General features: G+C 28.6%; 1 protein-coding gene across 1 annotated transcript; it reads right to left on the bottom strand.

Annotated features, from left to right (window-relative positions):
* Positions 1-2,631: 2,631 nt before the first annotated feature.
* Positions 2,632-4,850, bottom strand: APX1 (ascorbate peroxidase 1, cytosolic). Its single transcript, NM_001250856.1, has 10 exons — positions 4,819-4,850; positions 4,598-4,727; positions 4,318-4,492; positions 4,163-4,228; positions 3,552-3,600; positions 3,380-3,465; positions 3,171-3,250; positions 2,965-3,067; positions 2,820-2,878; positions 2,632-2,691 (listed from the first exon to the last, which is right to left on the bottom strand). Exons 2-10 carry the CDS (start codon positions 4,714-4,716, stop codon positions 2,676-2,678), a joined length of 753 nt encoding a protein of 250 aa, NP_001237785.1. The 5' UTR covers positions 4,717-4,727; positions 4,819-4,850; the 3' UTR covers positions 2,632-2,675.
* Between the last annotated feature and the right edge of the window lie 10,700 nt (positions 4,851-15,550).

Here is a 15,550-nt window from a genome sequence, read left to right as displayed (position 1 = left end):
TAAAACTAAGGTATATATATATATATATATATATATATATATATATATATATATATATATATATATATAAAGTATTTATTTAAATAATCTAGTATTTATTTCGTTAACCAACCTTAGGAGTGTTTAGTCTAATTTTCTTTTTTTTTTTACGAAATTGTCATAAAATATGATCATGTAAAAGTTAATGTCTATATCTTTTTGTATAAAAATTAACAAATAAAGACCATCAAGATTTTTTGAATATTTATGAAAACCGTTCGTTAACTAACTCTAAAGCTATTATAAGGTAAACAAAATATTAAAAGAGAATGTATTTATTATATTAAAAATATGAAAATATTTATTTTTTTAAGTAACAAAAAGTATTTATGTAAATAAAGTAGTATTTATATCATCAACCAACCTTAGTGTAATTTGTTCATTTAACTTGTCATAAAATATGATCATGTAAAAGTTAATGTCTATGTATTTTTGTGTGAAATTTACAAATAAAGACCAACATTGCTTAAAAAACTAAAGTAAAGACCAACAAGATTTTGAGAATATTTATGAAACCCGTTTCGTTAACAAACTCTAAAGCTATTATAAATTGCATACAGATTAAATTGAAGGACTAAACTTTAGTTAAAAAATATCTTTATTAGAATTATGAAGACCACAAGATTTAGTTGATTTTCAGAATTTAACACGTTTAAACTAATAGTCAATTTTATTGTATACATATTTCGAAATTATTTTGTATTAAACATTAGAAAATTTACGAAAATAAAAATGAAAAAAATGAATTAAATATTAGAAAAAGTATGAAAATAAAAATGATAAAAAAAATGGAATCATAGCACCCAGAGATGGGTACTTTCGAAAAATATAACATTTGATTATCTACTGAATAAATTGTCCTTTTAGTTGTTGAAGTATCAACTGAATGTATTGTGTTTTCAAGTTTTTTAAGTATTTATCAAAGGATTTGTGAATATTTTTGCATGAAAATTAACACATGAAAGACCAACAAGAATTTGTGAATATTTATGAAAACCATTTCGTTAACCAACTCTAAAGCTATTATAAAGTAAAAAATATATATTTAAAGGGGAATTATTTATTATATTAAAAATGTGTAAAATATTTATTTTTTAAGTAACAAGAAGTATATTTGTAAAATAATTTATTAACATTTGATTATCTACTGAATGAATTGTCCTCTTAGTTGTTGAGGTATCAACTGAATGTATTGTTTTAAGTTCTGGAAGTAATTATAGGCTAAATAGCCGTCGATCATTAGTGTATTCTTTGAGCCATAAAATCAAACGATGTGAGCAATATTTCATAACACTAAATTAATACCAGCCAAAATATATATTCATGAAACAAGACATGTAAATATTACAATGGAGTGTACAACTTTTGGTATTGGCACCTGTCACCTAATGAAAAGACTCTTCTACCCTCTAGTTCAAAATTTTCACCCCTCCCTCTTCCTTCTCTCTACCCGAGCCCCCCACCTTTCCTGGCACCCTCCACTTCTCCTCCCCTTCTTTGCACACAAACCCCAATCCTTCTCCCTTCCCGACTTCTGTCCGCTATTTCTTCAATGGAATAAGAATTTCATTTATTCTTTTGAAAAAAAAAATAACAAAATCTCGATTCCATTATATATTTTGACCTAATAAAATCATAATTTTACTATTTGCTTTTTTTATTTTAAAAACCGCTACAAAAATTTTGTTTTCAATAATGATTTCATTATTTTTTTTCTTTACCTCAATATAATCATGATTATATTATATTGAAAAAAAAAATTCAAAACAAAATCACAATTCAATTTTACCAAGGGATACAAAAATAAAAAATAACAAAATCATAATTTTATCATTATAAAAAAATATACAATAAATTCATAATTTTATTATTTTAAAAAGAATACAGAAATTATCACATAATAGATTCATAATTTCATTAATTTATATAACAAAATCATAATTTCATTAATTTGTATAACAAAATCATATTTTCATCAAATAAATTTTTGAAATAAAAAAAATATATCAACCCATTGCGAGAAACTAAGAACAAATGAGATGCGATCAATAACAATTCCCGTATTACAAGCACAACAACTTGGTCTCAGACATCAGAATCAACTTGCTCCGTACGACGTCTCACTTAAAATCCAAATCCACACAAGATTTGAATTAAATCCTCTTTACAACTCGGCATCCTTAATCGGCAATAGAACTTAATAAGACCATACATACCACGTTTTATGCATTACTTACAAATGCAAAACTGATAGCTCGATTGTAATTGTTTAGTAATTAGTTACTACGGGAAATTGTCACATGTTACCCAAGCAATTGAACGGCATGCAGATAACATGAACAACACGAACAAAATACAATAATTAATCAGGAAATCGCAATAGCTATAGACGGTAAGAACGAAGTTAGGTCCGAAAGATCACTATCATTATCGCTGAACAATGTTATTTAACAAAAGTATCAACCACAAATAAAAACAACAACCCAACTTCCCAATCATCGTCACGTCCAGCAAAATACATTCAAAAGCTATCTAAAATCTGGGGAACCCACATTGGCATTAAAAACCATGACCATACAATTTTTTAGAGAAATATTATGGGCACCATGCCTCTTCAACAATCCCCTAAACGTTGCTTAGGCATCAGCAAACCTGAGGTAACATATTCATGACACGAATCAGAACCCAATTAACGACGTAAAACGTGTCAAGTAAAACTAAGAGAAAAGCTTCATAAAATCATAGTTATAAATTAAAATGTATGAAATATCAATACTTACCCAAGCTCGGAAAGCTTTTGGTGAGCCTCAGCGTAATCAGCAAAGAAGGCATCTTCGTCCTGAAATCATTAGCAAATCAAACATCACTAAATGTTCAACATTCAAAAAATCAATGTTATGCGAAAAATTAAGAGAATACACATACCGCTGCATATTTATCAACGAGAGGGCGGAATACAGGGTCAGACAAAAGAGCCTTGTCAGAAGGTAGCTGAAGGAGACCTTCCTTCTCACCACTCAACAACTCCCTAAAAAAATTTAGGACAGATAAAAAATTAGAACGGAAATTTCAAATAGTAAAGAAGAAGAAGAGTGTTCAAAAGGCCGTGCTGGATACGTGAAAATACCCACGTGAAGTATGAGTTGTCGAAAATAAGAGGATTAGAGGTCCAGGGACCCTCAAATCCAGAACGCTCCTTGTGTGCAGCTCCCTACAAAATACATTTGGCAAAATTACACCAGTAGTGGTACAAAAGTTTAGATGTGACATTTTTTCTCAATATAATAGCAGCATAATTTTGCAATGTGGCTAAAACAACAAATTCAAAATCATAACATACAATAGTGTGACCCCCAGATAGAGCAACGATATCTTGGTCAGTAAGCCCCATAGCTTTGCCAAACACATCTCTCAAATGGTCAGAACCTGCAACAATCAGGAACGAAACCCTAAGCAAAACAAACACTATCAATCACAAACATTTCTTGACAATACAAATTTAGACTACTGACCCTTAGTGGCATCGGGCAAGCGACCCTCTGGTGGTGGCTCAGGCTTGTCCTAATCAGAAGGAAAACACCACATTAGCCTCCAAAAAAACAATAACATTACCCGCACAAAAATAGTATACGACCCCAAAAATAGATCACTGTAATTTACTAAAAATTCTGGGTACAAAATAACAATACAAACAACAAAATATGATGCAAAGCATCCAAATTAACTAAAGATGCAGTAAAAAATTATAATAATTAAATTGCGAGTTTTTGCCATAAAAGGAATTTTGTGGAAAACATTCTACCAAATGTGCTACGGTAAGAAGAGTTGATTTAAACGACTAGAATGTAATCCTAGTAATTCAAGGAGACGTGAATAAAATTGAATGCAGGGAATCCGAATCCAAATTCGTAATTCAATAGGTCTACGACAACTACCGTTTACACTACGAGCAAATCAAAATTCAGCAAAAAAAAAATACAAACAAATCGGTTTACAAAAAAATAGATAATCAGGTCTTATTATTATTATTATTATTATTATTATTATTATTATATACATTAATGCATAATCAAATCAAATAACAGAGAACAACAGTTGGAACTAAAAACTTGCGATATTATACCTCTCTTCCAGGGTGGAATGGAACTTCAGGTCCACCCGTGACCTCAACGGCAACAACGCCAGCCAACTGCGTCAACACAAACACAGCATTAAGCGTACAAACACCAAAGACAAGAAACAACAATTTCTCAGATCTAACAAAAAAAAAATCATCACCTGGTAGAAATCGGCGTAGCTCAAAATAGGGAACTCCGCCTTGAGTGGCTCCAAAAGCCTAACAGCGATGTCAAGACCGTTGTTAGCGCTGTGAGCCAGTTCGGCAGGGTGCTTGATGGTTCCGAAGGGTCCACCGGTCTTCGTGCCCTTGTCAAAGGTTCCAGCAGAGTGCCATCTGCACACGAAACGCACCAAAACGCGTCAAAACGACAATCCATAAACTCAATCGTAAATAACAGTGATCTAATGTTAAATAGAAAGAAAAAAAAAAAGAACGTACGCCAAACGGAGCATTAGAGGAGCGCATCTCTTCTCAGCGATGAAGCCTCTGAGCTTCTTCTTCGCCTTCTCAACGGCCTTCTGGTAATCAGCACTCACAGTTGGGTAAGACTTTCCCATAGCTTACGATTCTAAACAAAAAAAGAAAAAAACGGTCAACATCGAGTGTGTCAAAATGCAGATCGTGAAGTGAATCGGCGAATAGAGTGATACGAAACGAACCTTGAAAAGTGAGAGAGAAAATGGAAATGGAGAAATGATAACCCTAGAGGCACGAGCAGAGCACAAGCCAGCAATGGGAGGGGGGAAGGTAGATATAATAGGGAGAAGCGGAGAAAGTTCTAGTAGGTGATCATGGGCCGTTGGATTTTTTTGATCATGCGGTTGTTGTCGATTTGGGAAATTGACGGTTGGGATGGGTGTGCACGTGTAAATTGCACGGTGGGGTAGGTGAGGAAAGGCTTTATGACTGACCAGTGAGGAGAAAGAGGATGGGATTGTAAAAGGCGATGGATCATTGTTATCGAAGACAGTGAGAACGGATTTCGTGGCGTTATGCCATAAGTCCATTTGACTATTATAATTTGGGAATGAAATGACGAAGGTACCCTCGTTACGGGATTAGTACATTCGCTGTGTTGGGGGGAGGGGTGTTCGCGCTTTCGCACCATACTGACAGGCATGTTTTGGAGCGGCTTAAGATAATAATGTTTAATATCAGGAATGTTTTAACATTTTTAGAAAGGTAGCAAGTAGATTAAAAGTTTTTTATGTTTAATTAAAAGAATAAAATATTCATTCATAAATAGTATAAATAAATATTTCCTTAATTAACCGTAAAATTATTGTTTTTGTGTTATAAGTAACTGTAAACATATTTGTAATATTTTTTTAGAGATATAAGATTGCTCAAGTGATTGAAAAAGAATTAAAAAAAGAAAAAAAACTCGTTAATTCAAATTCATCAACTTAATTTTAATAAAATTAATAAAATAATATTTGCTCGATAAAAAAAGTATTCATAATATTTTTATGAATCTCATTATTAATGTCACTTATTGATGGGTTTATAACTTTTTATCTAATTATATCCAAAATTACACGTATAAATGGAAAGTGTATGTTTGATTTTGCAATAAATCTTGAATAAGCGCATAAATTATGGGAAATTTTCAACAAAAAAAATTGAATTCTCTCAAAATAAGGATATTGCACTCTAGACAATAAAGTATAATAAAATTACTAATTAATAAGTTATTAGATGAGATTGTAACTAAGTTTGGATTTTATTATAGAATTATTAGTTGATTTCTCTCACAATCAAACCCACTGCAAGTTGCATATTTTTAATTAAAATATAATAATCAAATATAGTGTGATTGGTTATAGTATATTAATTAACGTAGGTAACCATTAAGGAAGGGATTTCGAACCTTCCAAAAAAACTGAAATTTTGGTTTTTTTTTATTTTCTTAAGTTTATGATTTTACTTCTCATATTTTTTATTTAGATATTTTGTTTTTATTTTTAAAAAATTCATAATTTTAGTTTCTCTATTTATAATCAAACATTTCGTCATTCACTTTTAAATATTAACAATTTTAATTTCTTTGATTAATTTCACATTTATTGACGGTATACTTTTTATTTTTTTAATAATTTAAACTTGTTAATAATTAAATAATTTTTAAAAAAAATTATATGTTCAATAAACAAATATTTGTCAATCAATTTTTACAAAATACATATATCAAGGTTTAAAATTAATTACAAGGATTAAAATTATGAATTTTTAAAAAATAAAAGATGAAATATCTCAATTAAAAAATAAAAAATTAAAATCTTAAAATTTTTAAAAGTAAAAGATGAAATATTTCCATTAAAAAAATAGAAAGACTAAAAACATATATTTAAAAAAATAAAAAGAAAAAAATTACATTTTAGCGGGAAAAAAAGAAGAAATTTCAACAAATTATCAAAAATACTTTCTTTCTACAATAATTATATATTTAAATGTGAAATTATGACTGATATTGACTTAAATATATTTAATGATTAATGATTTCAAATTAAATAAATAAATAATAATACTTCATTTTTTTATTTTAACCTTTCAATTTATTAGAAGAAAAAATGTGTAACCAATCTAAAGAGTACCTCAATCGAAAATAAGTAAAATCAATTATATTCAAACGATTCAATTTTAATTTGATCACATTAATCAATTAGGCTTTTAATTTGATCTCATTTGGAATATATATATATAAACGGAGCCCTATAAGGCTTGTTACGTAAATTCCGCTTGAAAATTATAAACGGAGCCGGTAACCTTCCGTGGCAGAAATAATAATAAAAATATATTTAAAACTCAAGAGTGTGAACGCGTTCCACTTCAGAAGATTCCATATTGGGCAATATTAATGTCACCGCTGAGGCATACCCTCTTTCACACCTCCGCCTCCTTTCCTGCTGACACAATCTGATTGCTCCCCGACGTGGATATCCCTGACTTTGTGCTGTCCACGCTACTTGTATGTATTTTAAAACTCAAAAAGGTTAGTTATCATTGAGGAAATCATGAAACCATCTTCTTCTTCTATTTTGTATAAATTCAGCGTTTCAAAATAGTCTTTACATTCTCTAGTCAAGTTTTGTCTTTCTCTTGTTTTATTTATTCTTTTATCCACCTATAAAAAAAAAATGAGATGAAATCCCACATTAAGTAAGTAAAAAAATTAAGTATTATAAAAAATTGAGTATCGTATGAAGTTAGGAAGTTAGAAGGTTGTGAAACAAAATGAGGGAGTTTGCATGTTTTTAAAAAAATACTACTTTAGTATAAAAAATACTAAAAATTACTAAAAAAAATTATTTAACTAATAGTCAAGTAAATTTTTCAACTAATAAAAAAAGTTAAAAATTAATTGAATTGTCTTATCGAATATAATCATGGTTAGAATCATTATAAAAACTAAATTATTTACATAATTCAATTATAATTTAATGAACCAAAATTTATTTATGGGAATAACTTCTCATCACATTTATTTTGGTCTATAAAAGTGCAATTAAAATATTGTCCTTAATAAAAAATCATTTTAGCATAAATTTTTGTGTTAAATAAATTATTTATGAAAATTAAATAATATGAATTTTATTTTTAGAAAAGTAATATTTAAATGCTAAGTAGTCATAATTAGAATAAATATGGAATTTGTTTATTAATATAAAATAATAATATTTGATGGACAATATAAATAATGACATTTATAAAAAAAATGTGGTATTATTTAGGTACATTGTTGCTTGATTTCAATAAATAAAAAAAGCAAGAGAAAGAAGATAAATTCTTTATAAATAATAAAATAGAGTATGATATGTACTTTTGTGCTTATTAATTATGAATAACTTTACCTAATCTAAATAACTCACACTCAAGTCAATTATGAATTAACATAAGTAAACAACATTGCTAACAACAATAATAAAGAGTTTAAAGAAAAAAAAATGTTAATCTTCTAAGTTCAAAGTTTGGTTGGGCACGTGAAGACTCTACTTGAGGGAATAAAAAGAAATCGGGAGAAAAAGAATTCAAGGAAAATGTGAAAAGAGGAAGAAGGAATGTGAATTAGAGAGGGGTTGGAGTGAGATATTAAGATAAATATATATATATAGAGCGAGAGAGAGAAAATTATAAATGTAGCACATTGAGTTAGACAAATAGGACAGCAATTTAAATGAACATAACACTTACATGCAAGAGTGATAAAAGTTATTAGATCATGTTAAATGTTGTTTTCTACCTTTCTCATGTCCCTTCCTCAAATAATGATGAGTGGACATAAATGATAGTAAAAAATGAGTCAACTTATCAAAATAAACAATTCTTTATAAGTGTTACCAGAAGTTATACTTTATAATATTAAATGTATGTATACAAAAAAATATATGTATACATATATAAATGTAATCAAACGTATGTATACATATACACACATGCGAACATATACACATTTATATATTAATGTGGGTATAGAGTGTGATGGGTTAAGGTACTATGGGTATTTTTTTAAGTACCTATAGGATTCATTACCAATTAATGTATATATTGATCAATTAATTGTTTCTAATTATTAATATGTTTATAGTCTATCTCGACAATTTATATATTTATAAGTATCTTTTTATCATTATAAATGTAATTCTATCTTACATTTTACACAAAAACTAAAATAATATACTTACTATTAAATTCAACAAAAGTTATTGAATTTAATTTTACTTTACATTAGGATTGATATACTAGTTAACTTAAACGAGAAAATGATAACTGCGAAATATAAACTAATTTAATAGTCAATTTGGATTAATAAGTAGGTGTAATTTCTTTACTTTATTATTGTTTTTAATGAAATAATGAAGAAATTAACATCTTTGTTATTTTTTATTAGCAAAAATCAAAAGAAGAATATTTCAAGTGCTTTAAAGGAAAAATTGATGCAAAATCCGGAAGAAAAAGTCTTGAAAAAAAATTGGAAGAATTGAAAAGTCCGCTTAGTGTACACTCTCGCTCAGCGTGCAACACACGCTTAGCGCGAAAGCCCGTGCTAAGCGCAAAGTCTGCGTGAAAAATAAGCTACCTGATGCGGATTTGGCTTATTTGTTGTCCTTGTGTTGCCCCTTTAAAACTATATAGCTTTCATGATTTTTAAAACTAAATGTCATCATTAAATATTAACACAATTGCCATGCAGCTTTATTTTGATGGGGCAGTACAGGAACAACATGAAAAGGAACAGTAGAGAAGTCAAATCCTCCTGGTGCCTATATAAGAAGGAGGAAGTAGAAAGAAAAGATACATAGAGTCTCAAAGCTATCAAAAGCCTGAGGTTTATCCCTTAGGGGAAAACCTCTTTCCTTGGCCATTCCCTTTTCCTAGTCATCTATCACCTTCTTTCATCTACATCAACCCCGTAAAGTGTAAAAGTTTCTCATGACTATGAGAGGCTAAATCCCCTCAGTTGGAGCCTAACAGTCAAAACCCCTTGTAATGTAACTGTTCTTCTTATCTATTAATGCAGTTTCAATGTCTATTGTTTTTCCTGCTTTTCATTGTTATTGTGTGGTTTGGCCATCCATGCATTTGTTTTTAGGGGTTATTCATTGGGTAATGGTAATGTCTAAAGAAATGGGAAATGACATCTCAACATTACATTTCTAGGAATAGAGTTACTCTGTTGTGCCTTTGCATACATCTTTATACTTAAATGTTGCTTATTATTTCATCTTTGCAAAGGGATTTGGGATAAAGAATACATAAATTAGGCTCTACATTTCAATCTTTACTACTTGTGATAAAATTGATACAGTTGTCAATCGATTAACAAAAAACATCTTACATCGTGCATAACCCAATGTGAATTCACATCTCTACCAACAATAAGACACTACATAATTGAGATAAACAAATTTATTTTTTTGCATAAGATGCAATACATCTTGTGTGACTACTACAAGGCTATTGAAACTACGTATAGGTGAAAAAAAATCCAAATATCACTCCAAATGCATTATAGGACCTTTATTTTATATTGGGACAAACCCACATGAGAAACAAACACACACTTGCTCTGAAAACTTATGTGTAAACGTCCTCATAAAATCCATCCACATTGGTGTTAAGTAACCACAAATCACATTAGATAAATTGTTTTGTTGTGAAATTGATAGCTTCCTTAGTTGTGATAATATGTAACCAAATTGAACCATTGCAGTCAACCTAGTGATAGGGGGTGAGATAGATGCATAAGGCTTAAGTTTGATCTTCATTGTCGCCATTGTACATAAAAAATATGTAACCAATTCAATTCACTTTTTTACTGCCAACATTTGTTTTGTTATTCATATACTTTGTATAATACAACATTTGTGGCTAGTCCTTATGTTGAACATCCCATTATACCTATCATTTTGTGTTATATGATGTTACAAAAAAAGATTACGTCATAACAAATCTTGAATTTTTTGCTAAAGGCCGTCTAAATTTATTTTAGTAAAGTTTGTGATGAGCTTAAGATGTGTGCTTGCTATTACATCACATTATTGAATAAAAGTTTCTTAGTTTTGAGTTTGATCAAATCGTTTATGGATCTTAACAAAGTGTTATCAGTATCACTGGTAAGTCATAAAATTTATCTCCCAACCTTGTTTTAAAATATATGTTAATGTTGCTTGACTAAGGCATGATTAGTATAAAGGTATATTTTTACAAGATGATTGTATTTACAATCTTTATTATAATTATATATTTTATGATATTGCAATCAACTTATTATCATAAGCAAGATCTTGATATTGACAACATTGGATGTAACAATGTTGTTTTGTTTACTTATGGGCTTTCCAGACGCCATCTTACACTTTTGGAATACAATTGTTGTGTTTTTTAATGTGAAGTTAACGGTGCAAATAATGAAAGGATCATAGTTCAATTGCATGTTTTAACAACCAATATGCACAAAAAGTATCTTGATGATAGTTAATGTGATTATGATTTATGGTAGACCAATAGTCGTTATTATGGTGAGTCATTGTATGGTACTTTTGTGTGCTCGTTATTTTTTGAACTAAATGTATTGGGTTGTAAACCAATCATCCTTATTTGTGGTTGTAAACTAAATTATTATCAAGAGAATGTACAATTGTGTAAAAAACTCAAAACTCATTACATAGTCTTATAAATTACTTTAAAAAAAGTTTTTAAAACTTGATTTTTGGGTACTTATTTTAGTTTTAAGTACAAAGAGAAAACATTAACAACATGAAATTTAGATTATTAATCACAAAAAGAAAATCAAGCCTTTGTTTTATAGGGAAATATGAGGGAGGGGAATGGTGTGAATCCATTGTGGATATCAAACCTGTTACATTACATTTTAATTCAAATATTTATCTTCTATTTTATCTTCTTTATTTCATCTTTTTCTACCAAACAAAGCATGAACATGTTATTTTAATACATTGTTTATCACTTCTCTAGTTTAAAAAAAGGCTTAAATTATTAGTATTTGCTTTATCTTCTTAGAAGCACATCAAGATTTTTTTAAAAATACTAAATATTAATGTTGGGCCACTAAGGTCACACTAATAAAATAAAATAAAAACATATGAGTTGTAAAGTGTAATTTGAACGATTGAGGTAAAATGAAATATAATATGTCTCAAAAAGATTATTGTTTGAGAAAAAACATATAGTATTTTATTTTTAATCACTTTGACAAATTTGGGTGTTTATAATGTAACGCATGGTTTTACAGATCTTAAAAAAATTTAGACCCATACTTCTTTGGTAGGTATTTTTTCCTTTGGAAACTTTTTATTTTTGTTGATTTTATGACTTTTGTACATAATGAACCACCAGCTTCAACATTAAGCTGTTGTTAGTGTGTACCATGAAAACTTCGATACAAGCGCGTACTCTAAAACTGAAAATCGGTGGACAAGTTTGCATCAGCATAATATACAAATTCTAGTTTTTATTTAAAGTGTGCTTTTTAACTCAAATCAATTCAATTTTTTTGTTGGTTTTAACCCTCTTGTTCACCACGAAAAAAAGACTTTTACTAACTCAGAGTTTGGTCGGGAGGCAAGTAAACATAAACCAATTCGTTTGATATACTATAAGAATGACGTTCGCAATTGATGTTTTGACTCATTCAAGGTCCAATGTCTTTAGAACACTATGGAGTAGACATTTAATTTTTTTTTACAAACATATTAGATCTTGGATATTTTGGTCTTGTTATTGGTCATGTTTGCTACAAGAATCCGAATTCATCCATATTTATTCATTATAGTGTTGTATTTTTTATTATTTTAACTATTATTTTTTACCACGGGCCTTCAAAAGGCTATATGGTGTATAGGTTGACAATTGAAATATAATAGTTTGTCTCATTTATTTTAGTGAAATTGTATATCTCAAGAAACATTGAGTTGTTAATTGAATCTTACGTCTTTTGTTGTTTATTAGATTCATTATGACTTAAGTAATAAAAAAATTAAAAATGATATGGTAGTCATTGCATACACTTTGGTGTGTGGAGTTGCTCTCACCTATTTTAAATATTACATGCACTGGTGGATAAAAAAATTATTTATGGGACAAAAATAATTTATAATATTTTCATAAAGAAAGTAACATATATTTTTATAAAATACATAATGTGATGGCAAAAAAAAATATTTGTTTATGTGTAAATATTTATCAAAGGAGTTGGACTATTAAAAGTTAAAAGGATAATAAAGTAGTTAAATTAGTATCATTTTTTTCTTTCTTATATTTTTTACATTTATTTTAACAAAAAATGATCTTATAAGGGCAACATCTATTTTTTGGTGGGGGAGTTTTTTTATTACACACATACAAATAAAAAAAAAACTTGCAAGGGAAATTGCCCCCTCAACCTATTGAATGAATCTCTTAGTGATTACATGATTAAGTTAAGAGAGGTGGAGATGATGACAGAAGGGACAATCATAGATGAAGCAACACAAACAAGAAAGTTGGACTCTAGGCAACTATTCGAAACAAAGTTTATAGAAGTGGTCTCAAAACTATTGACAAATGTTGTAGCAAGATGGATGGGAAGATTGATGGACAAAGAAGATACTTAAGTGGTGGTTGGCAAAGTGGTTACCGAGGTTTCAAGAAGAGTTGTCAAAGAGGTAGAAAGAAAAACATATAAATTTTTTTATGTAAGAATACGCGGTTGTTGAGGTGTTAAGAAGAATGGCGAAAGATGTAACAAGAAAAAATTATTAAAGATTATGTAACAAGCATGTATCATTGATTTAGTTTCAAACTTGTTTAAGGTTTAGAACAATACATATAGCTTTTTTTAGTATCTTAGCCATTCTTTTTTATGTGGAAGACTCCAACATGTTATCATTTCAATATATTTGGCATTGACACTTTTTAAAAAAGGACTATGGATCATACTAAAAATGACATAAGCATGGTCCATCCTTTTTTTTTATTTTGCTATTTTTCTTTTTCTTATTTACATTTAAACCTCTCATGTCCATTAGAAATATTTTGAATTTGTTCCATTCTTCTCTTTTTTACCATGTTTGCATTTTATATTGTTTTTTGCATTTCATTTTTAATATGTTTTTGTATTTTCTTCACTTTATATTTAAAATTTTGTAACTTTTTTTACACATTTTTAGTTCTCTCCTCAATTTCTTGTTGCCTCTATTTATTTATTATTATGTTATTCCTTATCTGACCAATCTAACTGAAACAAAGTTTGTCTCATGTTAAATATCATCTACTAAAAACTAAGTGAATATAAATGTGTATATATATATATATAAAATCATGAAGAACTTAATAAATAATTGTTTATCACAAGTTATGTAAAAGAAAAATAAAATATCAATTAAAGAGTAAATTATTATAACCAATCATATAAAGAAAATGTGTAAACTTGGACCTTATTTGAAGCGGTTGTAAGTTTTAACATTTATGGTTTTAAAACTTAATTTTATGAGTAAGATTGGTTTAGGTGTTAAAATGGTTTTTAGATGAATTTTAAAATAATTTTAATCTAATTATATTTTTAAGTGTTTACAATTTATTTTGTCTATTTTGATATTTTGTTTGTCATTCTCCAACTCTTGTCAAGATTTTCTTGCTTCTTGTTTTGTTTTAACCAAAGATGACAAAAATGGACTAGGCTTATCAACCTAATCTAAATTACTCAATGAAATATAGGACTTGATTTTTTGAATTTTAAACACAAATTAAACTTATGCATTTTTAGTGCAATTGGAACATGTATGGATCTAAGCTTAGCCAACAAAAGTAAATTTTTAGTGAGTTTGGGCTTAAGTTTTACTATAGTTTATTACCTACATTGAGTTTGTAATTAGCTCAACTCAAACCCAATTAATGAAACATAAGGGATTGGACTTTAAATTAAACCAAAGGTTTCTTATCATGCCCCAATTTGGGCTTAACCAATATGATAGTACAAATAAGGTTTTCATTGGACATAAGCCTCATTTTAGAATACTGAATTGAACTTGTTTTGTGTTTTTGCTTGAACCAACACTTGCAACTTACATCAAGCTTAAGACCACCTAACTTGAAATTGTTTAATGAAATGTTGGCTTTGAACTTAAATTTTTAGCACAACTTAAATATGCGACTTTTAACTTGATCAAAACTCCCAAAGAGCTTGAACAAATTGGGCTCTCATCAGATGCGAGTCTCATTTTATAAGCTTAAGTTTAATTTTTTGTGTGGCTATATTTGATATAGCCCATAACCTACATCAAGTCCACAATCGGACTAACCTAGACCCACTCAATCGCATATAGGGTTTGTGCTTTAAATTATGATAAAAAAAATTAAATCTGAATCTTTTTTTGTTGACGTAATCATGTGCTAATTATTAATTAGTCAACAAAAGACGCATTGACACAAAACGTGTCTCATTTTAGAAATTCAAATTGAATATGTAGTTTGATTTGACTCACATGAAGCCCACGATTGGCCTAACTTGAGCCCATATGTTGAGATATATAATTTAGGCACAAATTAAATTTGGACATTTTTTTTGTTTGATGTAGCTCTTAGAAGCATTTAAAAACTTAGATATTTTTTTTTGTTTTGTTCTACTCTCACTCCATGTGTTTTAATCATAATTTCATGTAAAAAGCTACAGAATATTCCAGTAAACTTTTTAAAAGAAGATTATAAGATTAACAATAAAAATTAAAATAGAAGAAAACTAAATTTACAATCTGATATATATATTAATTTTAAAATCTTAAAACTAAATTTCACATATAAAGAAACTTAAATTATTGAACAAAGGATAAGATGAAGATCACCACACAGAACCAAATCCCAAATATTTGGGCTTAAATGAGGAAAATGCTCACT

This window comes from Glycine max, chromosome 11, assembly GCF_000004515.6.
Source record: "Glycine max cultivar Williams 82 chromosome 11, Glycine_max_v4.0, whole genome shotgun sequence".
In the NCBI taxonomy this organism is placed as follows: Eukaryota; Viridiplantae; Streptophyta; class Magnoliopsida; order Fabales; family Fabaceae; genus Glycine; species Glycine max.
This window is presented reverse-complemented; position numbering and strand designations above follow the sequence as displayed.

Coding starts and splice junctions, on each gene's coding strand:
- APX1 (NM_001250856.1), bottom strand. CDS start 4,716: ATGGGAAAGTCTTACCCAACTGTGAGTGCTGATTACCAGAAGGCCGTT. Junction 3,251..3,379: donor TATCTGGGGGTCACACTATT/GTATGTTATGAT, acceptor TGTATTTTGTAG/GGAGCTGCACACAAGGAGCG. Junction 2,879..2,964: donor TCGTTGATAAATATGCAGCG/GTATGTGTATTC, acceptor TAATGATTTCAG/GACGAAGATGCCTTCTTTGC.